This window comes from Chiroxiphia lanceolata, chromosome 4, assembly GCF_009829145.1.
Source record: "Chiroxiphia lanceolata isolate bChiLan1 chromosome 4, bChiLan1.pri, whole genome shotgun sequence".
Classification (NCBI taxonomy): domain Eukaryota; kingdom Metazoa; phylum Chordata; class Aves; order Passeriformes; family Pipridae; genus Chiroxiphia; species Chiroxiphia lanceolata.
In genome coordinates this window covers 59,364,844-59,390,525 of record NC_045640.1, presented here as the reverse complement: position 1 = coordinate 59,390,525, position 25,682 = coordinate 59,364,844, and the positions used below count along the sequence as shown (strand labels likewise).

General features: G+C 38.6%; 1 protein-coding gene across 8 annotated transcripts in view; it reads right to left on the bottom strand.

Annotated features, from left to right (window-relative positions):
* WDFY3 (WD repeat and FYVE domain containing 3) overlaps nucleotides 1–25,682 on the bottom strand; it is a 167,738-nt gene that overhangs the window by 13,664 nt on the left and 128,392 nt on the right. For 4 of the 8 annotated variants that reach the window (XM_032685026.1, XM_032685019.1, XM_032685020.1 and 1 more), the window contains 25 exons: nucleotides 24,941–25,120; nucleotides 23,487–23,531; nucleotides 22,789–23,022; nucleotides 21,329–21,428; nucleotides 20,259–20,419; nucleotides 19,453–19,682; nucleotides 18,484–18,593; nucleotides 17,466–17,648; nucleotides 16,647–16,804; nucleotides 15,111–15,188; nucleotides 13,908–14,135; nucleotides 13,045–13,098; nucleotides 10,547–10,715; nucleotides 10,167–10,330; nucleotides 9,259–9,407; nucleotides 8,869–8,989; nucleotides 8,443–8,528; nucleotides 8,085–8,165; nucleotides 7,462–7,516; nucleotides 6,978–7,097; nucleotides 6,067–6,184; nucleotides 4,811–4,917; nucleotides 3,895–4,048; nucleotides 1,845–1,936; nucleotides 1,291–1,503 (listed from right to left, as the gene is read on the bottom strand). In XM_032685026.1, the coding sequence (XP_032540917.1) occupies nucleotides 1,291–1,503; nucleotides 1,845–1,936; nucleotides 3,895–4,048; nucleotides 4,811–4,917; nucleotides 6,067–6,184; nucleotides 6,978–7,097; nucleotides 7,462–7,516; nucleotides 8,085–8,165; nucleotides 8,443–8,528; nucleotides 8,869–8,989; nucleotides 9,259–9,407; nucleotides 10,167–10,330; nucleotides 10,547–10,715; nucleotides 13,045–13,098; nucleotides 13,908–14,135; nucleotides 15,111–15,188; nucleotides 16,647–16,804; nucleotides 17,466–17,648; nucleotides 18,484–18,593; nucleotides 19,453–19,682; nucleotides 20,259–20,419; nucleotides 21,329–21,428; nucleotides 22,789–23,022; nucleotides 23,487–23,531; nucleotides 24,941–25,120 (3,390 nt within the window). The remainder of the gene's footprint in view (nucleotides 1–1,290; nucleotides 1,504–1,844; nucleotides 1,937–3,894; nucleotides 4,049–4,810; nucleotides 4,918–6,066; nucleotides 6,185–6,977; nucleotides 7,098–7,461; nucleotides 7,517–8,084; nucleotides 8,166–8,442; nucleotides 8,529–8,868; nucleotides 8,990–9,258; nucleotides 9,408–10,166; nucleotides 10,331–10,546; nucleotides 10,716–13,044; nucleotides 13,099–13,907; nucleotides 14,136–15,110; nucleotides 15,189–16,646; nucleotides 16,805–17,465; nucleotides 17,649–18,483; nucleotides 18,594–19,452; nucleotides 19,683–20,258; nucleotides 20,420–21,328; nucleotides 21,429–22,788; nucleotides 23,023–23,486; nucleotides 23,532–24,940; nucleotides 25,121–25,682) is intronic. The other 4 variants (XM_032685021.1, XM_032685025.1, XM_032685022.1 and 1 more) reach the window with 3 other exon arrangements.

Genomic DNA, 25,682 nt, shown 5'->3' with positions numbered 1-25,682 from the left:
TGTAGTCCCCATGTTACATCTCTGTGCAGCAAAGAAGTGAAAAAGGGTAGAGCAGCCATGTCACTGAGACAGCCTGCCCTGGATCCTCTGTGGAAAGTCAGAGGGTAACAGAAAAACTCAATAGTCACATAAAAATGTGCTCCAAGAGCACTCCCCACCAATAATGACTGGAAGAAGTTTGAGTTTCCTGAGTTTATTGCAGTTTATTTCCTCATGCAGATCTCACCACATTTGTATCCAACAGGCATTGGAAGATTCAGGCAGACCTTTTGACTCAGCTGCAATGCTCTTCCACTGCTCTGCCCCGCCCCTATCTGTTCATCTGCCTTTAGCTGGGCCATGTCTGATTATCATCACAACCCAGTGACTGGTTATTACGTAAGAGGAGAAAACCCTGCAGCCACTACATAATTAGATTATTGAGAGAGTGCAAGGAAGGAAAAGGAGAAAAGCCACAGAAGACAGATGAACAGTTCTTAGCCTGCCTTCCAAGCTGTGAGAGACAGACAGCTGTCAGTGGGTTGCCCCAGGAAATATCCCGTGGCTGTCCTGAAACATTAAGTGCTGAGAGCTGAGTCTAAAGCTTCCAACACATTGGTTGGGTTCCCAGTGAATTGCTGACTCTAAAGAAACGCCCAATTAAAAAAACAAAAAAACCCCACTCAATCTCCCCAAACCTAAAACCCCACAAAGTAAAACTTCAAACTATTAAATGTAATATTAAATCTAATCTCTTAAAGAGAACAAAAACTTTAAAGCTTTAAAATGTGTCTGTCTATCTCGACTACAGTTGTCCTACAAGAGTCATATCTTCCTAATTTAAAGTCTTAATATTTTTTGCAACATATTCTTCAAATAAAAGATGTGGCCAAGCCCTGTGGAACATCAAGAGACTAGTGTAAAAAAAGGAAGCACAGTTATTATAGAAATAATTTTATTACAGGATAACCTAAAATACCTAAACACTAGGCTTTACTTTGAAATCACATTTTCACTCCTCCCCTCTAACTTTGCAGCAGGAACATACTTTTTTTTTTTTTGATATTGATTTTTAGAGTTGAGCTATAATTCATTTTGCCTTTAAGGATGTAAAGGGGAAAAAAAAAAAAAGACATTTCTAATCTCACAGGGAAAGTGCAAAGTTAATCATTGCGTCATATATGACAGAAATGTAAATGATTTCATATCACTGGAAGAACAAGTTTTACTCCTAAAACACCTTCTTGTTCCATATTAATACATTTCAATTTAAGTGTTAGCCGCAAAATAAGAATTCTACAAAGGGTATACCTGCTTTGGTATCTGTCCAAAGTTATTAATGAATCCTATGGTAGCTGTCTCTTTTAATGGGTCATTGATGTTATATATGTCCACTTGCCCCTCATAGAAGAGATGGTGAAAGACATTTACAGCTTCTACTGCAGCAGGACCTTGCTGTTTATAGCCAAAGATCAAGTCAATCCACTCATGCAGGTGTGCACTCACAAAGTCACATTCCAGAGCCTGAAATTCAAAGGGCATGCATTAAAACTAGACAGACTGGTCACGGGTTGAGCTTACTACACCTGCCACAAAGAAAAATGCAGAACATACTCTGACACGTTTTTGTTATGTTTCGATACAGCTTTTCACTGAAGCAAGTCTTGCCTCCCTGAAGCAAGTACTCCCTGGCCAAAAAGGAAGGGGAGGAAACACTGGTTCTACAGACCTTGACAACAATCAGCCATCAACCCTGAACTCACAAACTGGCTGCTAACTGTGATCACACAAACCGAGCTCAGATTAATATGCAGCGGAAGGTCCCAACTGAGGCTTTCTATTGTCATTACTAAAGTGCAAATTACCTCCCGATGAACTCTGATAAATTCACGAGGATCTCCTTTTGCCCACGGAGGGAGTATGACATCACCAAGTTTAGTGCCATTTTGTTTGCAACCTATTAGAAAAACAAAAACAAAACCAAAAGCTTGGAGAGAAGCACTGAAACTGCACTGCACCAGCAAACATGAAAAAATATTATGAAAAAAATTCAAATTGTAACACCTTTCTTTCATAAAGGAAGCCATTTTTGTCTTTTCTTTAAAATACTATGTTGTTTTTAACTGTCAAGCAATAAAACATGAAAAATTCTGCCTTAGTTGTTCATGCAAGACAGCTTGCAGGAGGAAGAATTCAAATATTCCATGCTAAGTTTTCTGAAGAAGTGTTTCAGCATATGATCTTCAAAACTAACATTACTCTTCTAAGCTAGTGGTGTTGATTAGATTACACATCCTCAGTCTTCACAATGCTGTAATGTACAGTCTGAATTCAAAACCTCTTATGTTTCTCTGTTAAGTGCTCTTGGAACATGATTATTTTCTCTATTTTTCTATTTAAGTAAATTTCTGCTTTTCTCTTCCTGTCATGGGAAAGATCCACTGCCATGCATGAAAGTTAATGCGAACACCAGCCAGTAATACAGCCCTCTGTGATCACTGCACAGCCAGAACCTTGTTGTGCCAGTTCAGCTCCCACCTGAGCAGCCAACTCTGCTACTGGGAACTACTACCATAGCAGCTGCCCATTTTGCACACAGAGGAATCAGCACAGCAAGGTTCATTTTCTTATCTTTTGTTTGACTTCATTGTTCTTATTCTGTGAGGAAAACTGAAATAAACATGCTGGCCCCCATTTAAGAGAGGACAATAACCTGTATTTGGCATCTGTTTAGCATGTATATAGCAATGACATGTCAAATGAGTGTGTTTTGAAGAAAATAAAGCCCAGTATGAGACAGTGTAACAGCAAACTGTACTGAGAGACCCTGGTGGAACATCACAATACAAACATTCTGTGTCATGTAACGGAATTACTGTTCTACCCATGAGAATGGCTACACATCATAGGAATACAGGCTAAATATTCATTTCCTAACAATGAGCAGTTAACTGGTATCCCCCCCAAGCTCCATGTCCAAGGATATAGGTGATTCTCCTGGGCATGGTCTGGGCACAATACATTCATCCTGCCCTGGACAGCCCCATTCCCACTCTGAACATTAAATAGGGGCATATTGTGATCACCAAAAATGTACTTGGTGAGACTTCTCAGTATGTTCTTGTTCTGTTGCTTGTTAGGTTCACAGCACAGAGCTCAGAATATAAGAGCTTAATGCCACTGTTAAGAGTTACAAAAAACCCTAAGTAACATGCACGTCCTACAGAGAACAGGTGTGAAATCTGATTTCTGCTGAGTATCACTGTCACAAAAGCTGTGACATTTCAACAAAACCATTAGGAATACTTTAAAACAAAGTTCTAAAAGTGAAGACTGCCAAACAGATTTTGCAAAGTTTAAAAAAATAAGCACACAAATAAGCACACAAAGATGGTGAACACCATCATTTGGATGTAGCAAGTTACATGAAGAAAAATGCAAAGTAGAGAAACTACAACTAAAATATGATTATCTGTGCATTTTGAATGGAACCACCCCCCCCCAAATCGACTAAAACTACTTCAAACAAAAATCCTTTCTGGGTATTTCAGTGACTTGTTCAGCAATTCTCAGAACAAACTCTGAACTGCTTAAAATGAACACTTACTGTTTGAGAAAATATCTTAAGTGATAAATCTGAAAAAATAAATCTGAGGTATCACAGTGGAAAGAACAACTCCTGCTACACTCTTCCCAGTGAAAAGATGAGTTCTGAATGATTCAGACTTGCGAATACAATACTGAATAAACATAAAGTATCAGGAAATACCTTAAATATTCCTGCTTTTGCTTTCATGTCAGAATGTGCAAGTCACCTTTCAGTTCCGCCTGTATCAGGAGACGCTTTTATCTCATGTTGGACTCTCTGGCACTGTTCTCACACCACAGAGATGCTATCAAGCTCTTATTGCCTACCTAGGTCAAAATTGTTGGAATTCAGCAGGAACTCAGGGAGGTAGAAGAACTCTGGGATGAGCTCCTTCACGTCTGCCATGTTGTGCTTCGACGCTGAGTACCAGGCCTCGCGCACGCTGTGGAACATCCTGTCAGCCAGGTCAAAGTGACCGCCCTGAGGGACAGAAACAGTGGTACACCAACATCAGAGTTATTTCTCAGCACAGCAGATTTTACCAAGAAGGCAAATCAGAGCATCCTCTGCCTAATAAAGACACTAGAACGTAGCATGTTTCTTCCTCTCACACAACGGATTTGATCAGCTGCATTACTTTTTGGTACACAATAATAGTAAACATAGAGCACTGAGATACAGATATACAAAACTTAAAGAAAAGAGATATCTAGTCTGACTTCAGTCTCTTACAGAGAAACACAAATCTTTTTTGCCTGATGGCTTCTGTAATATTACAAAATGCATTACCCATCAAAGTGGCAAACAATTCCAGGACCTGCAAACTTTTGTTTATTTTAACACTCAGTACTAAAATGTCTCTTAGGATAAACATACTGGTTTAAAATAAAAATCTTTCAACACCCGCAGCACAGAACTAAACAATTGGCATATGATTCTTTTGACAACATACAAATAAAGCACGGACAGCAAATATTTTTCACTACAAAACTTGCTTTGGTTTTTGTCTGGTGATATTTTGTTCTGCTCACATTCAGAAAAATGTTCATACTACAAGGAAAAAAAAAGTGTATTTCATTACATCTTTTTAAAAGACACATCAAAAACCTGCCAGGCAATAACAACTCTGCCAAAAGGTATTTCTCCCACGATATTTGATGAAAACAAAGCTGACTGATCATATTTTTCAGTTATGTCTGAAATACACAGCCGGCAAGAAATATGAAATGATGTAATTTTTACCTGTAACCGTAAGAAAATCTGAGTAAAAGGTTCCATCCGGACAAGGTAGGAAGCCACTATCATGGCTGATGAATAGTGGGTCCCATAGTGATAAGCTGGGGTTTCCCCTACAGATTAAACATCAAAAATATAGAATAAATAAAGCAGTTAGGTGACAGATTCAGTACTGACTAGAAAAAAAGAATTAGTACTGTATTTTAATTACTCTGTGACCGTGGTCACATTTAAAATTGGAATCTGTAATTTTCATTCTCAGAAATCTGAAAGCTTTATATTTTGTCAAGGCCATCACTTGAGTTTTGGCTGCAGTCCAGTAGCCCTAATTCAGTGGGCCTCTGCAAAGCAATACTGAATGGTTAGTCATTTTTTATTTTAACTAACTGAAACATTGCAGTGCAGCTATGGAGATTACTGCTGAAGAAACATTTTTTTAAAAAACTGTGAATTTTTTTTCTTTACTTTTAGACTTATCGGTTACTGTGGAATTAAAGCCTTAGGCAGAAATACATATCAGAATTGTTGGCTACAGATTATGTACAGTTTTCACTTTCTTAATTTCCTGGTGAAAAGTCTTTATAAATACACTTAGAAAATACTGATACGTTTCTAGAAATGAATGTCTCTGCCACCTTCTGTTGTGTTTGATACAGAACAGCATTGCAGTAGTTAAACAGGCCTCTGACTTTGATAAAAACATATAAGAAGAGTTGCTTTGCCAAACAAAAGGTTTTTTTCAATATAAAAGGAAGCTCTACAATCATGAATATCTAGCTTAATTGTATCTCAGAGGTTTTTTTTAGTCAACAAACTGCTGTTTCTTTAGCCAAAAAAACATGCATTAAGATTAGAAATTAAAAAGGTACAATACTGCTAATGCAGAACATTCTCATTCTTTCTAGTACTTATTTTCATGACACAGCACTCAAATTGTATTAGCAGACAGAGTTGGTTGTGCTTCATGTGCCTGCCCATTCCACACTTTAGACAGTTTTAAACTCCTCTAAATGTGCAACTGTTTTGTCTTTGTTTTTACATATAAACAAAACCTGTAATTTGTATTTAAAACAAACAGCAAGAAAACCAATACCCCTTTGCTCTAATTCAGTGTTCATTGGACAGTCACTAAAAAACATAGCAGAGTTCTGCATATCCATATCCAGACCTCTTTACCCATAATGTAAAAATGCATGAGTCTCTCCCATGACATGACAGGTACACCTCCCTCTGCTCTTCCTGAAGGATGGATCAGTACTTACCGTTGGGATCTTCCCAATCTTTGTATCGCTTCTTGTACTGGGCTAACCTGTCTTCTGTTTGAGCTCCCATGGGCTTCGCCAGGTTTCTGAATGTTTTGGGATTTGTAAGATCCAGTTCCTTTAAAAATAAAACAGGCAACAATTTTATAAAACCAAACCAAATCAAACCCTTTCAATACTGCTGATTACTATATTTAATGCTACATACCTCCTGAGCCTGTTATCTTTGCTTTTGACACACACAGCAGGTGCAACGTTGGATATGCTTTAAACAGTCCTTCAGTCTGATCCAAGAGAGTCAGTGTGTTTTATTTTAAATCACATCTGGGCTCTGGATAATTTTTATCCTGTTCCCCTCATTTTGTCCCCAATTCTCCCTAATTCTGTTCCTGAATACCCGACAAGCACCCTAACAATATTTTACGTTATGGTCTGGGTGATAGCAATGCCTGACCACAAAGACATTAATAGGATGTTTCATCTTTTTCAGAAGCAAATCCTTCACCGTGGGGCCAGATTTCATTGTAGCCCCTACACTGTAGCCTTCTGGACAAGGATGCTTTCTCTGTGGGCTTAGGAGACTTCAGGATATTCAGAAAAAAGCTAATGTAAAGGCTTATAGGAACTAATGCAACCTAGAGAGACAACTGCCTCCCTACAAATCCCAAGCCCTCACCTGTGTACTGTAATATCTGTAAAATCAGCACAGGCAAGGACCTGCACACGTGAGACAGCCAAGAATCTCTCATACCCTATCACTGATAAGTGGGAGAAACAAAATAGACTGAATTAAAGAACTACTGATAAAGGTTCCATGCTTGGTTTTACCTGAGCAGGAGCCAACTGTAATACCTGCAAAACCTCCAACTTACAAAAGATTACTGGCAAGGCTGACAAGATACTTCATTTACCTCTGAGTCATAGTCTGCGAGGATCCAGGGAAAGACAGGGTACTGCATGAGATCATTATAGGATCTGCCGGCCAGAGTGTTTAAGTGCATCAGGTACTGGAAGTTACTGATTTCTCCTCTCTTAAGGAAGACAGATAACAGCACTGTAAAGTTTTCACTTTACAACAATCAAATGACTAAAATGCCAGACTGTCAGTGTTCAGTGTTCTCCCCAAACATATGAAACTTATTTCAATATTACAATGCTCACCTTACTTTGACTACTGCCTCCCCCCAACCCAGCTGCATTTTCAATGGCACAATCATTTTCTATTTGAAGAAGATATAATGAAATACTACAAACTAAAATGCTGAGATACACTTTCTATAGTAGTATATTCCAGTTGTTCGAATAAGAGGATGCAACTTATCTGTACTGATTAATTACATATCACTACAAAATGTAGAATTTAATATAAAATAATCCTAAAATTTTCATACTTACTTCCCATCTTTGAGTAACAGATTTTTCTCCCACTAAAGTGCTAAGCAAGCCAGACCTAATGGGAAGAAGAACGTGCATTGTTTGACTTCGCAGTAAGATCTGGCTTACATCTTCACAAGACAATCCAAAGTTTCAAGAATAAAACTTGTAAATTGCAACAATTAGAAAAATGGGTCTTTAGCAGTACTCTTTTTTACCTCTAAACACATACTGTAAAAATCATGCATGTTAACCATGCAATTCAGTGCCAGTGGTGTCTGATGCATGAAATATTTTTAGAACTTGGACACATCTAATGGCTTCAGCACTCTAATTCTTTTCACAATGTATCTGCATACTGACAACATTAATCCTGAAACTCTAAATTAACTAGTAAGAGGATACACCAATGCTGCCAATGACATTTTCTTTGTCATTTGTTTGACGTTTTGTGTCATTTTGTTTGTGTGTTTGTTTTAAATACACTTAAAAGTAACTGGAGCACATCATCAGTAGTTACTTATTTTGGTGATGTCCAATTATGAACGGAGGTTGCAGAACTCCCCATATAATCCTGACATTAATGCAAGTGTCATGTATTGGAAACTGATGAGCTCTAGAGCTTGTGAGGAACAGTCACCTACCCTTGCTCTACGCTGGTGTTTGGCCTCTGCCCAGACACCGACTCTGAGCTGTCAGTCAGAGATGGCACCACAGCCAGAAACCTGCATCAGCAGTGAAAAGGAGATTACAATTAGTGTTTCTGTCCTGGATATGTCATCTCCTGAGAATCAGAGTTTATTTAGTACTGTTACAGACTTTGTTGTGAGTCTGCCACAGAACATCTTCAACAAAATCAAACGACAGGTTTCTCGCTGAAGGCATTTAGCGCCTTCTAGTGGTTCTTTCGTGCAGCACTGAGGTGCTACCAGGCATCAAAAACGGCTCAATGCAGACATTTGCAAATACCCATATTAAATGTTCCAACTTATTTTACAATACCTTTGATAAACTTTGTTTCGAACGCCCTTTTGGAAAGCTAGAAGATAGTTTCGTCCGTCCCCTGAGAAAACTTCAATTGCAATTGGCTGAAAACAAAGAGGACAAACCCATATCAATGCTAACTTGTCACCTCTGGAGGTCAGGTGCAGACCAGCTAAGTCATATTACATCTGGCACCAAGTTAGGGAGAAGCAGAGTTTGCTTAGCGCAGCCAGATGTCTTATTTTTGGACCACTTACAGTCACTGACACACACAATAACCAGGGTAAGCCAACAAGGACGCCCAACTTAAACACTTCAACACAGTGAATAGTTTCACTTTCCAAATACTGACGAGTTACATACTGGTTTTAGCTTTCAAAAATGACAACACTGTCACAAAACCTCAAAGCTGTCTCCTCAATCCAAATATAGTGTCCAAGTTACCTGCAAAAGGTATCTCCTTTTATGCACTTCCTTGATATCTTCATATGCAAAAATGCTGCAAGTTCTTTTCAGCTGGCTTGGCCCTTGCCTTGCTCCTCTAGGTATGATTGGCTCATGCATCCTGTAAATCAACATAAACAGGCAAGAGAGAAGTGATTAAAAAGAAGAGAAATTAAAAGAATTATTCTCTTAATTCGTAAGAGTCTAGTTACAGAAAAATCTGATTTTCACAATATACCATACTACACTGAGCAATTTATAAGCACAGAGGAAATCGCACCTGAATTCTTCCTGCACCTTACATTGTTTTGGAGTTGACTTCTCAAAAATCTCATTAAATACTTCTTGCTCAGCTATTAAAGACTGAGGAAACTCTGTTAATCCACTCACTTAGGAGGCAGCGTCTCGATGTCCCGTATTTCTCTGGTGGCTGTCATGGTGAATCCATCAATGACATAGAAGTGCTCCTTCCCAAAGAGCAGCAGCCCTTCGCTGGTGTCAAGGCCCTGGACCCGGGCACAGCGGTACATGTGCTGGATCTGTAATCAAAGGTAAACTCTTAGAGAAAACCCATTAATGAGCTCAGGCTCAGACCACTGCCTTGTTAGAACAAGACACAGATCTTTATCACTTGTAGATACAGTGAAAATTCTGTCATTTTCTCCCTTAATCAGAGATAATGCCTGCAACTGGCAGTTGGGGAGGGAGTTAAAGAAATTCTTCTCAATATGATATAGATTTATCTCTTTACCAATTTATCCACTTGCACTATGCTTCCTGAACATATTTCAGAACCTGTAGACCACTCAACTATGATCACAACTGTATTTACTGGTATACTTCAGATGGACAAAGTTTAAATATTCAGCATGGTAAATCAGTTGTTCTTGGTGATAAAATACTAGTTATCAATCTTTTTCATTCTAATGAAGAGAACAATTAATTATAGACAGTGTGCCAAGTTCAGCATTTATATTTTCTGTATATTTTCTGTCCAGACTCAATAAGCTGACACTATATTCCAAGCATGGGATAGCTCATAGCTTTCATTTCAGGACATGTTCATTTTTCCCTTTTAGGCATAAGTTAAAAGAAAGAATGTTCCCAGTACAGAGTTTTCAAGGTCAGGATCTCTTTGAACCAAAGCCCACATTTGGTTTCAAGGAAGAAACTGATGAAATATACAGCAAATTCAGCTGAGGATCAGGGAAGTTATATAGGACATTATTCATACTTGTGACATGTAATGCAGAAATTCCAATGCAGTAAGTTCTTAGTGTGTTTGAAGTACACAATACCTTCTCTCCTTCTTCAAGAAGTCGAAGCAAAGTTGTATTGTCAGTCTTCTCCTCTTCATCAATTGAACTCCCCTCAACAATTTGATCCTGTGACTGGTCCTGGTTCTCATCATCTCCTCCATCAGGAGCAGAGCGAGATCGTTTCAGGGGAGGTTTCACCAGGCCTGGAAAAGAAGAACAGAGACAGATAAATAAAACCCTGAAACATAAAAAAATCAACTTCACAAAACCTATCCTCTTTCAAATTACTGACTCAATGCCAAGACAGAAAAACAAGAGTCCTACAGGTTCCTTATGCTTATCTTTACGCAAACACACGAGAAGATATAAAGGCAGATAAATTTCAAGAAAACAGTTCAGGACAAACCAAGTGATCTAACCTTTGACTCTTGCAATAGTGTCCTCCCCATGTTCTGGCTCCTGCTGAGTTGTTTCACCCACTGTATTCTCTTCAATAGCATCCTGGAAGACTGTAGGGTTTCCAGAAGCCAGGCGCATGTAGTACTCCTTGCTGTCATAGCTTATGGCTCTGCGGTAACGGGCAGGTTTCTTGGAAATAATTGAAGAAATTGCTTGGTCAGTCAACTCCTCACTCAGTGAAAGTGTTTCAGGAACAGGGGGTGCAGCACAGTGCATGCCCATCAAGTGCTTTCTGCGTGCTCAGTCATACACCAACACATATACAGAACAAGGACTCCTCAGGAGACCTGATCTGTCAGCTAATTTGCAAGGCAGCTACTAAGCCACTCAAGTAATAGTGGGGTTGCAGAAAAGCCTTCAGATAAACCTACAACATGGGAAATAAGAAGTGTGGCCAGTATGTTATGAACTGACATGAAAGGCTGGGATTCTTGTGCTTAAAACTGATTGATCAGATGGCCATTTTGTCGCCTTTCATAACTCCCTACAACATATGCAGCTTATTTGTTAGACAGTTGACTTCTTTGTAAGGCAATACTTTGAATAAAAAATTGCCTCAAGGAAAGATATAGATATGTGGAAGTTGATATGAACTAAAAGCACTAAAGGGCTCTGCTTTAAGGTTCAAAAATTCTTCACTAATTCAGTTGTTCCTTTTTTTGTAAAGATTCTTATGGTTCATGGGCAGGAGACTGGCACAAGAGTATGCATTTAACTGAAGCAATTCTTTGAGCACTGTTTGTACCTTTGGGTGGTATTTTTGGTCTTTTCTTTCGGTTTGGGGGTTTTTGTTTTGCTGAGGGTTTGTTGTTTTGGTTTGGAATTTTTTGTGTGTCTGTGGTGTTTTTTCCCCTCCTTGTCCATCCCATTCCCCATCACACGCTAATTCTTATGTTCCTCACTTGATTATGGAGGCAACATTCAGAAGAACTAAATGAGGACAATTAATGTTAGAATGATCACAGGAAATACAGGTGAAGATAAAAGTGTTATTAGAGAGCCAAAGGTCTTTCCAAAATCGAAACATAGGGATGGATGAAAACCCATTGATTTTATACTGCAGTTGGAAATTTTCTTCTCTGACTACTGTTTAACCCCACACTCAAACTCTAGAAAGTTTTTACAATTTGTTCAGTTCTCCATCACAATAATTTTTCTTTTGTTTTGCAGCATTATCCCCCATGAATTTCAAAATTAGGTTGGGATAATGACAAAATACTATTATTACAAATCCAGTTCAGTGCTTTACATTATGCAGAATTGTAGAATATCACTGCCACTTAAGTAAAGATCTTCTCTTCTCCACTTTTGCAGTATTAACTGGACATACCTAAAATAAGAAATTACTGGGTTTTTTTGTGTTTAACTGTGTAATAGTATAGTGGGAAACTAAACGACTCATAAAAAAATCAAAATCAAACTAATTTTATTACAAGTTGATGTTTGGGGTGACAAAGTGATCAAGATCAGCAAGATGGAGATTTATTATTTCATGTAAAACTGGCTGTTCCCAAAATAAAAAATTGAAGGCACTGTGATCTAATTTGCTCACTTATGTTCAGCCAAGCCTTCACTCCTTATCACCACAAAAATGCCACTCAGACAATGCTTAAAACTCCTGTGGTAACAATTTGTCTATAGCCTAGAAAGAGAAATCCTAAATAGCACTGCTAAGATGAAGAAAGGACAACAGTAACAATTTATATTAGATATTTATATTAGATTTATATTCCTTATTATAATAGAATTACTTCCGTTTATATGTATTAGTTTCTTGTTGACGGTAATTCAAAATGAGTGAATGCACATTACACGTTGTACTTAGTGATGGGCAAGACTGCAAATCTAATTAACAGAGAAGCACATAATACTGAAAAGAGTAATACTGCAGAAAAGTCACTTCCAAGCAGGTCTTTTCAAGGCAGGATTCACGCTTTTTAAACAAATATGTATATTTCATTAATAGGAAAACTGAGAAGAGCCAGCTAAGACAAAATTAATAAGGGCTTTAACAGAAGTAGGCCTGTTACAGCCCATTATGGCCAAAAAGGAGAAAAAATGCTCACCAGATCCTCTCTTAGAAAGAAACACTTTCCCACTAAGTGCTTCCCAGTGATTGTGTTGCCCATTACTAAACATGTTCCACCGACCATTAGTTCAGACCCCAAAGCCACAACACTTCACACAGTGAGAACAGTGGTAGCACAGCCCAACACAGCCTGTTAGTGTGCAGCAAAGAAGGGAAGATCTACAGAAAGTTTTATTAGGTGAAGGTTGAGGAAAGCACAGTAACGTCTTCTAATGTGATTACTGAAAAAACCTTTAGGCCTGGAATTATGTACTGAAAGAGCAAGTTGAAAGCCAAATGTAGAAGCCTTGTTAAGGTTGCCTAACATGCAGGAGGAAAAAAAGTTGTATTTATTTTACATTCTTTCAGTCAGTGTACTTGTTTCTTTACCTTTTGAGGAATGGTATCATCAGATGTCTCAGGAAGTCTGCTTGAGAAGTCAGACTGAAAACAGGGCATCAATTACATAAGCATCAGAGAAAGAACACTTTTGAGAAGAATGCATGATGGCACGTTCTCTAATTCATGTGACCTAGACTGTCACCACAGCTACTGTGTGTCAGATCACAAGCAGGCAAAATATACCTGATGGTTTAAAACTGACTGACTGCTCTGACTGACTTGTTTTAAGTACTTTGACACTCAGGTTTAATTTGAGGAAAAAAATTCCTGCATGCATATACATATACCTAAAAAGACACAATAAAGACTGCTCCATTTCTTAAAAATTGTGCTCCAAAATGAAAAGGAGCTAACTGCCAAGCTTTCAAAGGCCACACACATTTCTGCTACACAGCCCACCTTCATAATCACAGATGGGTGAAAGTACATTTCACAGACCAAGGCCCATATCCTGTTTGGGTTTTTTTCCTTTTTTTTTTTTTTCCCCAGATTCTTGTTTACCACATTATTTAGAACAAGGACGAGAGCTCAGACTGAAATCTCCCACAGTTATGGTACTTCTCAGCCTCTAGAGGCTTGTGAAGGTGCCTTTGTTGTTTGCTGGAAGGAACACTCAGCATACCTCACCTGATGTAGCAATTGCTAATCTTCAAGTTCGTTTAGTTTTGAGCCAAGTGATTCAGTCCCTTCCCTAAACACGCTATGAGGAACACCTGGACTTCACCAAGCATTTAGGACATACAGACAGAATACCATGTAATGCCAACAGAGCAAAATACATTTCTTAAGAAAAACTTATATTAAAAAAAATAGGACATAAAACTATCCATCACAAACTCTTGAACACTTACCAGCAAGTTTGTTTCTTGCTCAGCTTCAGGCATGTAGGGATACTGAGTATAAAACATGTCATTTCGCACCATCTTTTTCCTCATTCTGCAGGGACCCTCAGTCATCTCCAACATCCACTTGTCCAGATGGGAGCCAATGGGGGGACCCCACAAACCTCGCTCTCGGAGTAACTCGTATTCAATCTGAGACCACTCCTCTGTCACGTATTTTAATGCATTCTGCTGACGCTGAACACAAAGACATTGGTAAATGAATCAGGAGCAAGGCTTTTAAACCTGTCTCTGATATGAGCAGAGACATTTCCACCACACTGCAGAAAAACAAGTAGTAAGTCATAATTCCAGCACCATTTTCTAGTATTTGTGGTGTCAGTTACCATAAAAGCAGGGGTCATACTGTAATCTTCTTAAAATAAAAAAAAAAAGAAAGGGGAAAAAAAGAAAAAAAAAAGAAAAGAAGAAGGTAAAAGCTCTGCTTTTTGGTTTGCATTGTTAATTGAATATATTTCTAAATGGCAAACATGAAAGAAATGTTAACACTAAACCACTCTGAATTTGAAAAAGGATTTTAAGAATGAAATTGTTCTGGAGGTCTTCCTACCTATATTTGCACTGTAGAGAGAAGTTTAATGAAGTAGAGTTTGGTGGTTGTTTTTTTTAACTAATTGCTTTCAATGACTTGTTTCTCTCAGAAGTTGATTTCTTAAGATTTATATAAGCACGCAGCTCAGCAACTACTTTGAACCAAATGTCTTTGAGAATGTTTGGAAGAAACCACAGGTGCAACAATTTCATTCTGGAAAGCACAGAGCAGCCACTTATCATCACTCCATGACACCAGAAAATTTTATGCTTCTCCACATCTTCTCTTCCTTTTGTACAATGTTTTAGAAAGACAGCGTATTTCCAATCTCTCTCTTTTCGTTCCCTGTTTTATTTTTTTTCTTTACACTTCTAAGGAAAGACTATTTAAGCTTCTTTACAAGGCTTTTAATCTACAACCAGATCAAAACGAGTTTCCTCATTTGTTTATTTGACTGCACTTAAAAACCCCTTAAAAATAACAACTGTATCTAAACATTCAAGTGTTTCACCTATGACAAGCCAATATTTTACAAGCCCCATGATGCCAGAAATGGCATTGGCATAACCTAACAGACCAAAGTAGCAGTGTCAGGTAATTAATCCTCTAAGCCACCATACCTCCTGGTATTCTTTATACTGCATATCAACCAGGTCCCGAACCACTGCAATGTGAGTAAACATCCACTGGGAAATTTCCTAATACAAAGACAAGAGAACAGACAGAATGACACTTTATAAAGATTTTGTTTGAATGAAAATGTGTATGAATAAATGTGTATGAAAAGGTGTATGAATTCATCACCTTGCTAAACTTGCTTGCAAATAATAGCTCATTTAAAGAAATTACTTAGATGATGAATTTCAAACTGCTGCACACAGCAGTATTTAAGTTTTTGTTCGGTGTTTTCTTATTTTGTTCCTTTTTTTAAAGGGGATAAAATGACGTGTAGGAATATCCTTTAAAAAAAAACCTGGCAAACATTTGGAAAATATTTGAAACACATGACTAACAGCTCAGAACATCCCCAAACAGCCAAACATTGGCACTGACAAATATTACTACTTTTCCCTGTTTCCTTGTAAGTAATATTTTGTGGATGTTCCCTTGTTTGCTGGAAATCCTCAAGATACCCTCCCTCCTCACTCTGTCCCACAATATGCCTGTTTTCAATGATTGCTTCCTCTGTTGACACAGTCAGCAACAGTTCCCACCAGCTCTTGGTGAGTTTCTCCCCTTTCACTTTCAGTGTATGCCTGCTCACCAGGAAAAGGACAGAGCACTGAGAATTCTTTGTTTTATCAAACCTACTGGCTAGTTTGCAGATCAGAAAGAAAACTAGGAATATGTTTTTTCCAGAGGACACAAACTCAGATTAAGTCAACGGGAGTTAAACATTTCCTTGTGACAGGAACACACCTTGAACCAACATGTCCCCAGTGTTTCAAAAGTACTAAATACAATAAGAACTTAATCCTCTAAAACTTTCAAACCCCTCTTTCCTTTGTTTTCAATGCCCCAAATAATTTACACTCTTTGCACTGCCCCATTAGGTACAGTTCTACTGAGAGCACCAGCACCCCTGCTGTGCTACTCTGCTCTGGACTTCTTTTTAAATTACTTTTTTTAAGCAAGCAGGTTTGTAAAGCGAATGTCCACTTCTATCATCCCATGTTGCTTTGCTGAACTCTTCTTTGTAGCACGATAAAATCAGCACAAAGCAGCATTTGTTCGGTCATGATACGTGCGTGGTCATACAGGGATTATTCTGAAACCACATAATCTTGAGGGCAGGATGGAAAAGAGGACAAACATCTGCCTCACAGCTTCCATTTCAGGGCAGTAGTGCAAACTGAATTGAAGACCCAGATTAGCAAAGCCATAAAGCACACACGTATCCAGAAGCACCTGAGCAGTCTCACCAACAACTAAGAGTTTAACTCTTGGTTTAATGTTACAGATATGCAGATGGACCTAGTAGATGAGGACACACAGCAGCAAGATGCCCAGTCTGGACAGCCAAAAAAGGGAAAGAAAACCAAGCACCAGATACCACTTCACACTCTACAGGATTCCCTCCACTGGGATATTTATCACAAGCCCTGAACATACACTGCTGGATTTCAGACTGCATGTTATTAATTGACAGAACTTACCTGTGTAGAGAGGTTGTGTTTATTCAGCCCACTCTCCTTGCGGTTTCTCCTGGAACCAGTCAGTTTAGAGAGGCCAAAGCCACTGCTAACTCGTGAAAGTTTGGACTGTGTGGTGGGAACCAAAGCCTCCCCTCTACTGATGCATTTCTTCTCATGAGCTGAAAAACAAAGTGTTGGGAGCGCTTTTTAGGTATTTCCACAGCCACCCCATTACAGTTGGTTTTTTAAAAAAAACCCAACCTTTTCTGTTGTGTCAAAAAGGCCTAACTCCACTCAAAACATTTCTGCAAATATACTATCAGGGAGGTACTGGAAAACAGAGTAAACATCAGCCAGAGACAAAGCACATCTAGAAATACAGAGACTGCAAAAACAAGCATTCCAGAAGGTTTCCAGAAATTCTTTCCATACATCTAGGTTAACCTCAATTACCTCAGAACTGTGTAATCATCAAAGGAGTCACATCTATGGCACTTTATTACCTGCTGTCCAAACTCTTGCTAATTCAGTCAAGCATCAGCTGACCTCCTTTATTATATGGGCACAGAACTAACTTGTTTTAACTTGTTGTCCACCAGGATTCCCAGGTCCTTTTCCTGGAAAACTGCTTCCTATGCTGAACAGATTTCTGAGCCAAGAAGTAGCTATAGCATCACTGCTGCTAGAAAAGGACCACTCAGTCGCCCATTTCCAATCTTATCACTAGACCAAGAGTTTGCAGGCTTCATCCAGACATGCTCAAGAGGGGTCCCTCTACCTGCCAGGTTCACTCCTAAGAAATCTACCATTCAGGACAAACGAATCCTCAGTTATACTTACCCAAATGATTTTGCCAACACTTTAAACTCGCTTCCTCAATAAAAGGTCTTGCAACAGTTATGTCCACTTGGCCACGATCATTGACAGGCAGAGTCACTTTGAAAACTTCTTCTAAAACTTGTTTTTTACTGTGGATAAGCTCTGTCCACACTCTGTTTATGGCTTTTAAAAGAAGCTGGCGACCTGCGTAAGTACAAGATCACAAACAGCAAGCTCTCTACAGTGCTTACAGAACTGGCATTTTTACAGTAGTGAAATGAATAATTTCTGCAATTATACTCTAGTTTCTTTCCCTCTTGCATGACATGTGAAATGCCTTTGGTCAGACTGTCTTTTTTTTTGCCATTAACATGCTATCAATTAACTTTGGCCATTTTTTCCCCGTGAATTTGAAACGCTGGCTCTGATTAGTTGTGGTTCATCTCCCACATCCACCTATTAACAAAATGGGATTGAAACAAACCTTAAAGAAGTCTGTGTCTCTATGTATGTTTTTCATACATACATTATGCTTGAGTATTTTTACAGGACTGTATGTCTAAGTACATACATGCATAAATATTAAACACACGTATGTAAGAAAAAAAAAATCACTGAATATTTTCTTCCACAGCTAGTTCATACATTGTTTTTGAGTGGAAGATCCTGAGGATGCCACTAAATAATAATTTTATAGTTTATACCAACCCACTTTCTGTTGCATTTAACACAGTGCATATAATGCAGTATTTCTAATTCTGGTGCACGTCCAGACAAGAATAAATAGCTCCTACTACTTCAACAAAACACTAACTTATCCTGGATATGTCTATCTTGGTATTTCCAAGTGTCTTTTCATTAATGTTTTATATATTTTTATACACACACATAGCCCACACACCTTTCCAGAGAGTAGCTGGGTAACATACACACACACCACATAACCCCCTGCCCCGAGTAACTGAGGTAAAAGATTAGTGATGACACTACAGAAGTACCACTATGAGACATCTGTGGCTTTGTCACTCTCAGATTTTACCTTCACTGACATCTTGATTGTAGACTCCATCTGGTTCTATATCAGAGGGGATCATAATGTGCCAAGTTGTCATCCTGGCTTCTGCTTCCAATCCAAACCCATCAACATTGCTACAAACACACAATGAATTAACAACCACCAGAAAAAAACAACAACAACAACAACATAACAAGCTAAAGCATTTGATCCCCTGTAACAGTATCACAAAGACTAATACATGCTACTACAGCAAAGTAGCTTCACTTCTGTCCACTTGAGTTCTGACAATCTGTGATCACAAGCTGAACTGAAAGTTTATGAAAAAGTGACATGCCATGGACACCGGTGTCACTAGAGGAAGATGGTTATATTTGAAGAAACACAAAACAGACGAGGCCAGAAATAGAGAACAGGGTTTGATGATGCTTGCCAAGTGTCTCTGGATGAAACACAAGTTGTGCATCTTTTTGGAAAGAACAAATGAAAATGCCAGGCTGGCATTTGAAGCAATGCAGAAAAGTGGGTGTCTACAGCATCTGTCATGGACACCTGATTTAATGCATGACTGGACTTACTCAATGCTGTACATAAAAGTACTAAGATACAGAATTTGTATGAAATGATTCAATAGGCAATAAATCAAGTGATGGGACCTTTTTTAATTACCTAGCACCAGTGTTTCTGTCTTTAAAACATTTCAAATTACTAAAGGATAACAACAAAATGGTTAGATATACACTTGTCAGCATTTTAAAATACCTCTGTAAAAGGACGTAAAAATGGTCTCTTATACCCAGGATCTTCGAACCTGATTTTGTTTCAAAATGAATCTCTTCAGCTTGTTTGTAATTCACTGGCTGGGAAGTTACAACTAGTTATCCAGAATTTGCTGACGTATTTTCAAGGTGAGTGCCATTACTGAGAAAGAACAGGACATTTTCATACTTCACAGCCCTGGTTCTGGAATGAACTCCTGTCTGAGATATTTACCTTCCCCCATGCAGATTAATCAAGCAGTGAGCCAGGCAGCTGATGAACTCTTGATCATGATTCCCAGGTCCCAAAATTAAGTTTCTATTCACAGTAAGGACCCTTAGGGAATCAAGGAGAGCCACTTGCTGAGGAACAGTTTTGTGCGCTCTTGAGAACTGATACAAGATGGTTCTGTTCAGGCAGTGATAAATGGCATCCAGCGATAGTCCCTGAGATCTTCTTTTTGACTGATGGGGAGCAAAAAAATCATGATCAGATAGCAGCAGAAAATCATTTTACTGGCACAAAATCTTCCCTTGAATTGACCCATGCTCATTTTTCACAATTGGTATTTTACCAAAAGTGTCAATTCCATGAATTTCAAGGACAAAAATTACATTAATGATAATACATTTATAATTTTAACATCTATAAAGATGCTGCTGATTTCTAACAGTAACAGTCTTCTAACAATCTCCAATAAAAGTATATGATGAGAACACTGGCTTTCCAAAAACATCAAGGTAAATTTAGGAAGCTTCCCAAAATTCCTGCAAGGTATATTTGTTTATTTTGGTGGATTTCTAAAAAATAATGTCATCTCAGAGCAGTTTTTACTCAACTGCCCATATTAAAGCACTCCACACTGACAAGATGAGCTAAGAAAGCTCAGTAAAGAGAGAGGAAGCCTAGGGACAAAAAGCATATTTCTATGCTGACCTGACATGTGCCACTAGGAGGTTGCTTAGTGACACCACTCCATGCATTTCAACCTAACCTTCAAAAATGGTTTTGCAGGCAGGCTAATAGAACAACACTGTTACCTGTGCAATGAGCTGGATTATGAAGTCCACAAGAAGCTTGGATTCTTTGTTGAACATGCCCTGCCAAAGCTTATCTACCACACGCTGTGTAAAATAAAACACATTGTTCACCAGCACTTGGTAGCTTCCTCCACTCGTTATAGGCAGAGATGCATCTTCCCCTAGGTAACAAAGAACACAGAAGTTTCCTTCATTTATCAGAAAAACCCATCTGCATAAATACACTCACATTAGTTTATGCTTTCTAGACTTCTGCAAAAGAGATTCAGTCAAAGATAAAGTTAAAACCTCATGGCTTCCCTACAATAAGCTTTGATGGTAAGCAAACATGGTTCTGGATTTATTTTATTAATGCACTGTACCCAGTGGAAGACAAATCACTGCTATGGCAAGAAACGGGGAGTCTTACAAGCACTTCTGAAGAGAAATGCATACAGCCCCATGACACCTAGGATGGAGACAGAGCAGACCTAGAGCTACTGGGAAGTCCAGCAGGCCACCATGAAATTCGACTGGGCCCCTGAGCAGCTGTACTCCTACAGGCCCCTTCCTGATCATCTAAATCCAGGCACTGGTGGAACAGCCTACCCTACTGACATCCAAGTTACAAGCTTCTAATTCTCTTCCTATCCATTTATCAATGGAATGCTAATCCTTTTTTCTGGGGTGCTGCCTTCATAATAAAACTACAGTAGGAGGGAGTGGAAACAAAGGTAACTTTTAACCTGTGATAAACTGACACAAACTCCAGATCCTCTACCAAGGTAATAAGGACATGACAGATTATGCAAGATCCAGTTTCAGTTCTTTCTGATGTGACTGCAATTTGCCTGACTTTCATATCCAAAAGATTTATGCCATGAAGTTTTTTTGAATAACCTATTTTACAGCTTTGGCACAATCAAGGTAGTGAGGGAACATGCAAGGACAGCAACACCATTTACACATCAAAGGAAAGGAAAGGGCAGGGAGAAAAACAAAGAGAATCAAGATGCAAAATAACACGACAACAAAAAAGAAAAAGTCATAGAATCAAAACCTTGTGTTTTGATTAAAGTTTGTTATATTACCCAATAAAACATCAGCTGCAAGTAAGTGGTCCATCACTCCATCCAAAACATACGTCTGAAACTCCTTCTGCTGTGTTCGTGTTGATCTTTCAGGGGAAGCCTGAAAAAAGATATGAAGATAATATTCAGATAATTAATATCTCTGAGCAAAAAAAAGAGGGAGAGGAAGGCTGTCCTAGGTGATTTCCTCTTTTCTCAGCTCTTGTGAACTACTTTTATTTTCTCTTAACATTCTGTCCCAAGTAAAAAGTTTTGGCTTTATCTAAAAATTTAAGCGTGCATGTCAAGGATACATTGGCTGCAAGCAGTCTTACAGAGCAGGCATCATTCCTATTTAAATCCAGTACATTTATCTTCTGCCATAATAGGAACTGGAAAAGAACACATTCTGAAAAGGTGCACAAAACTCTAACTATAGTTAAACATAGGGTTAAACTGTGATCTCCTCAGTTCACACAGTCACCCCTCCTTCAGTAAAATATGAGTAAATGGGATAGATCGAACATGTAATCAATCATCACTTCTATGTGGGGTTCTGCATATTACTAAATCAGCCTTGATAAAGTCATATAATAGATATATGGGCTAAACTAAAGGGGAAAATGACTTTATCACCTTGTGTTGGTCAGTGAACACACGATCACTCCTAACTGAACAATTCACTTGAACACTCCTAGAAAGCAATACAGCATTAAGTTTAGCAGTGTTTACATACCCAATTCTCTTTATTCTAGGGGGCCAGTAACATTGATGAGTGATAACAAGTTAGAACAGCTGTAAAGCAATGGCAACCAACTGAATATGGTCTCAAACACTCCTCCTGATGTCAGTGGATAACTGCACCTTTCGACATTTCATTTTTTGCTTTGTGACAGCAAAGAGGTGCCCAATTGCCCCAGGAAAATTGTTAGGAAATGTACAAGCATGGTCCAAAATTCCTGCAGCTTTCAAAAAAGATCAGGGAGACTCAGCAATACATAAGATGAGGTGACAAATAGGCAGGTCAAGGAAGAGTGAGAACTGATGTGAACTGAACATTTCAGAATACATTGTCTGAAGAAGGTGTGGGCAGTTAAACAGTAACTGAACTCCTCACCTCCCTGCCTCACCATTAACAGAATGATGCTTTCATCAAGCGTAACAAGTTTTAAAAGATAATTTACAGGAAGATAACACAGTTATTTTGTGAGGCTTTATAGCATATGGTACCATATGTCTTTTTATCTAATTGGCACCATCTATGGCAACATTTCTTTTTATGTAATGTGAATAAAACAGAAACCTTAATATTTCTGCAGGGATTTTATATTCTCAACAAAGTCAATACAGTTGTCATGGTCGGAAAGGTGTTTAACAAATGAAACATACTTCACAACAATAAAACTTGAAGAAAGCTATGACTTCACAATAAGTTCAAATAATAAAAACAAAACAAAACACAAAACCCAAAGAAACTCTACCTCTAGCAGAAGATCTACCAGTGGAGTCTGTTTGCTGGCTGGTGTGAGACATAAGTTATCAATTATCATCACACGCATGAAGTCAAACACAAACTTTTTGGCAGGATGGTTGGTTAAGTACGTCTTGGTGCCAACATTGCAGTATTCTGACTGGCTCCTGTTCATGCCAGAATCAGCTGCAAAGGCTTTAAACTCTTCAGCTGGGGACCCAGCTTCATCATCAAGATCAGTGACCTGTGGAAAAGAGCATGTTAAAACTGTAGAGATCAGCAAATTAATGGCAGTTTTTTCACTCTTCTATTATTTGCTTGTCTTTCTAAGGCTTTTTTGCTTCATATTTTGCTTCTTAAGAAGCATTTTTACAAGATTATGATGTTCAGGATCAGTTCCCTAATACACAACAGGAGAAACATCCAGTTTCAGATTCTCAAGGCAATCAATCATCAGTGAAGACTGGTGTGAGTTACATTTCACATTCACTGACCAACAGAAGTACTTGAGCAATTTCTAAATACTTGGTAAAAATAAATTTTCTCATTGCAAAAAAAAAAAAAAAAAAAAAAGAAAAGTTTTGAAAAGTTATTAACTAAAGCAGTTAAAATAAAACCAAGACAGAAACCAACTAAAAAAAAGGCCACCAAGCTTACATAACAGAAAACAAAAAAGTAACTGAGCCTTTTCTTTTTTTAATACGATACCTTCATCAGAGTGCAGTTATGGGTAAGCCGGTTTCCCAAAAATCTCTAAAAAAAGAGAAAAAAAAAAAGGGTCTCCACAGCTTTCCCATTTCTGATGAACAGAAACCTTTGAGAGGCTAGCTCTTAAAGAGGACTGCAACAAAAGCACAAACAGTAATGAAAGCTGTCAAATCCAAGAGACTGACTCTTTTCATGTAACTCCCTCCTCCAAGTGAAAGAACGTACAACAGGATTTCCCTCAACAAACTTATCCATTGCCAGCTTACATATGAAATAATCAAACATTTTGGACATTTGGTCTGCTTTAGTAGGAGAGTTTTCCCAAGAAATTAAGAGAACTCCAAATATGTGTTCTTTCTAGTTTTAATAGCTGCCTCAGAAAAGCTGAAAGATCAGTTAAGAATTTTCTCTCAAGGCTGAATTTGGATTATAATGTTTTGTTGCAGAAACCTGGCTGTTATTCAGCTATTTCACAAGGGATTGATTTAGGCAGAGGGAAATGCTGGAGGAGTAAACCAGTTTGGAGTCACGAGAGCCTTCAAACTGTGAAGAGCTCAAGTTGTCAGGCAGCTATACAAAGTTTCAAGGGATCTAGCAGTTAAAATAAAATCTGCTCAGAGACACAAGGTTCCTCTAAAAATTCTACAGGTGAATGCCAAATCAGCATTACTAGTTTGTAAGTAGCACTTTTTTGAGAGAGACCAAGGTCCTGTTAATATAAAAGCAAAAAAATCCCCTATTTTTCATGAGAGACTCATCAACATGCTCCGTTAAAAACTGATTTCCCACTTTTATTGACAAAATGATAGCATGGCACCAGTAAGTATTTCCTGAACTGTTTTATCATACCCTCCATTGTTCTAGCATTTGGCAACCTGTAGCCCAACTATCCTTCCATGTTCTTAAAAAAATTACTTTTTAGATGTTGGCTAGCAGTACCTGTTTCTTTCCATTCATATTCTAGAAATAGTATTATTTGTAAATGGCACTAAGCTCAAAGAATACTTTAGGCAGCAATGTTGAATTCACACCCTCTCCTGGCTTGAACTCAGAAGTTCCAGGAAATGCAAGAACATTGTTTTGTGGTTAGACCACAAAAGCAGAAATGGCAAGTGGAAGAAAAAAGAAGTTTTAGATTTTATCACATCCTCCAGAGCAGAGGGCTGAATGCACAGGCTGACTCAGTCTTTTTAGCTTTTGTAAATATGAGCTAATATTTTTCATATAATTGAAAATAATGGTCCACTAGAAAACAAACAAATTGTGTATGTTCCCCCTAAAATGCTGTTCTGTTGAACACGCGCTTCTCTCAGCTCCAAAACCCAAGTACAAAATGTCCAGCCCAGCCTTGACAATGCCCTCTTTTGCAGGGTGAGTTATGACTGTTAATTGATACATCCTCAAAAGTAACATTCAGGGGAAAAACAAAACAGCTTAATAGTTGGATTTCCTACCATCTCAGAGTAAGGTCGTATGTTGAAAGGGAACACTGTTGCTGCCAGCGCACACAGGAACTCTGGACTCATCCACAAGGAAATGAGGTCTGGCACATTGTGATACAAATACCGAAAGAACTGCATCAGGGTGACTGGATATTCTCGAAGCCAAGAGCCTTCCTCCTCTGACTGCCAAGGCTGGGTTGAAAAACAAACACCAGATCAGCACAGACAGCACTAATTGAAGAACGCTTATTTCAGAAAGGAAGAGAAGCTGCAGAGTCAAATATGCAATCAAACACACTGTCAAACATGCAATGACATACACGATGTAACGTGATTAAAGATGGGGTCAAATGTGATCAACCACATGGACAAGCACTTGTTCAAGGAGAGCAGACACAAATGATTGAATAGGGGGCCAAGCAGATGACCAGCTGTGAAAAGCACATCGAGAACATGCCAATGTGTGTTGAAGGACCTGTCAGAACACCCGACTGAAGACACAGTGTCTGAACACGTGACCTAATTACTGATCAAACAAGTGACAGAAAACGAGTCTGAGCACATCACCGACACAAACCTGACTCAATGTGACAGAACACATGACTAAGCATGTCACCATACGATAAACACCCGACCAAACATGTGACCAAGCACCATGATAGGTGACCAGCAAGAGACAGGTCATGTGACAACAGGAATGTGCCCTGCAGCAGGTCATGAAGGCATAACCAGTACACATGTGCAGAAGATGCTT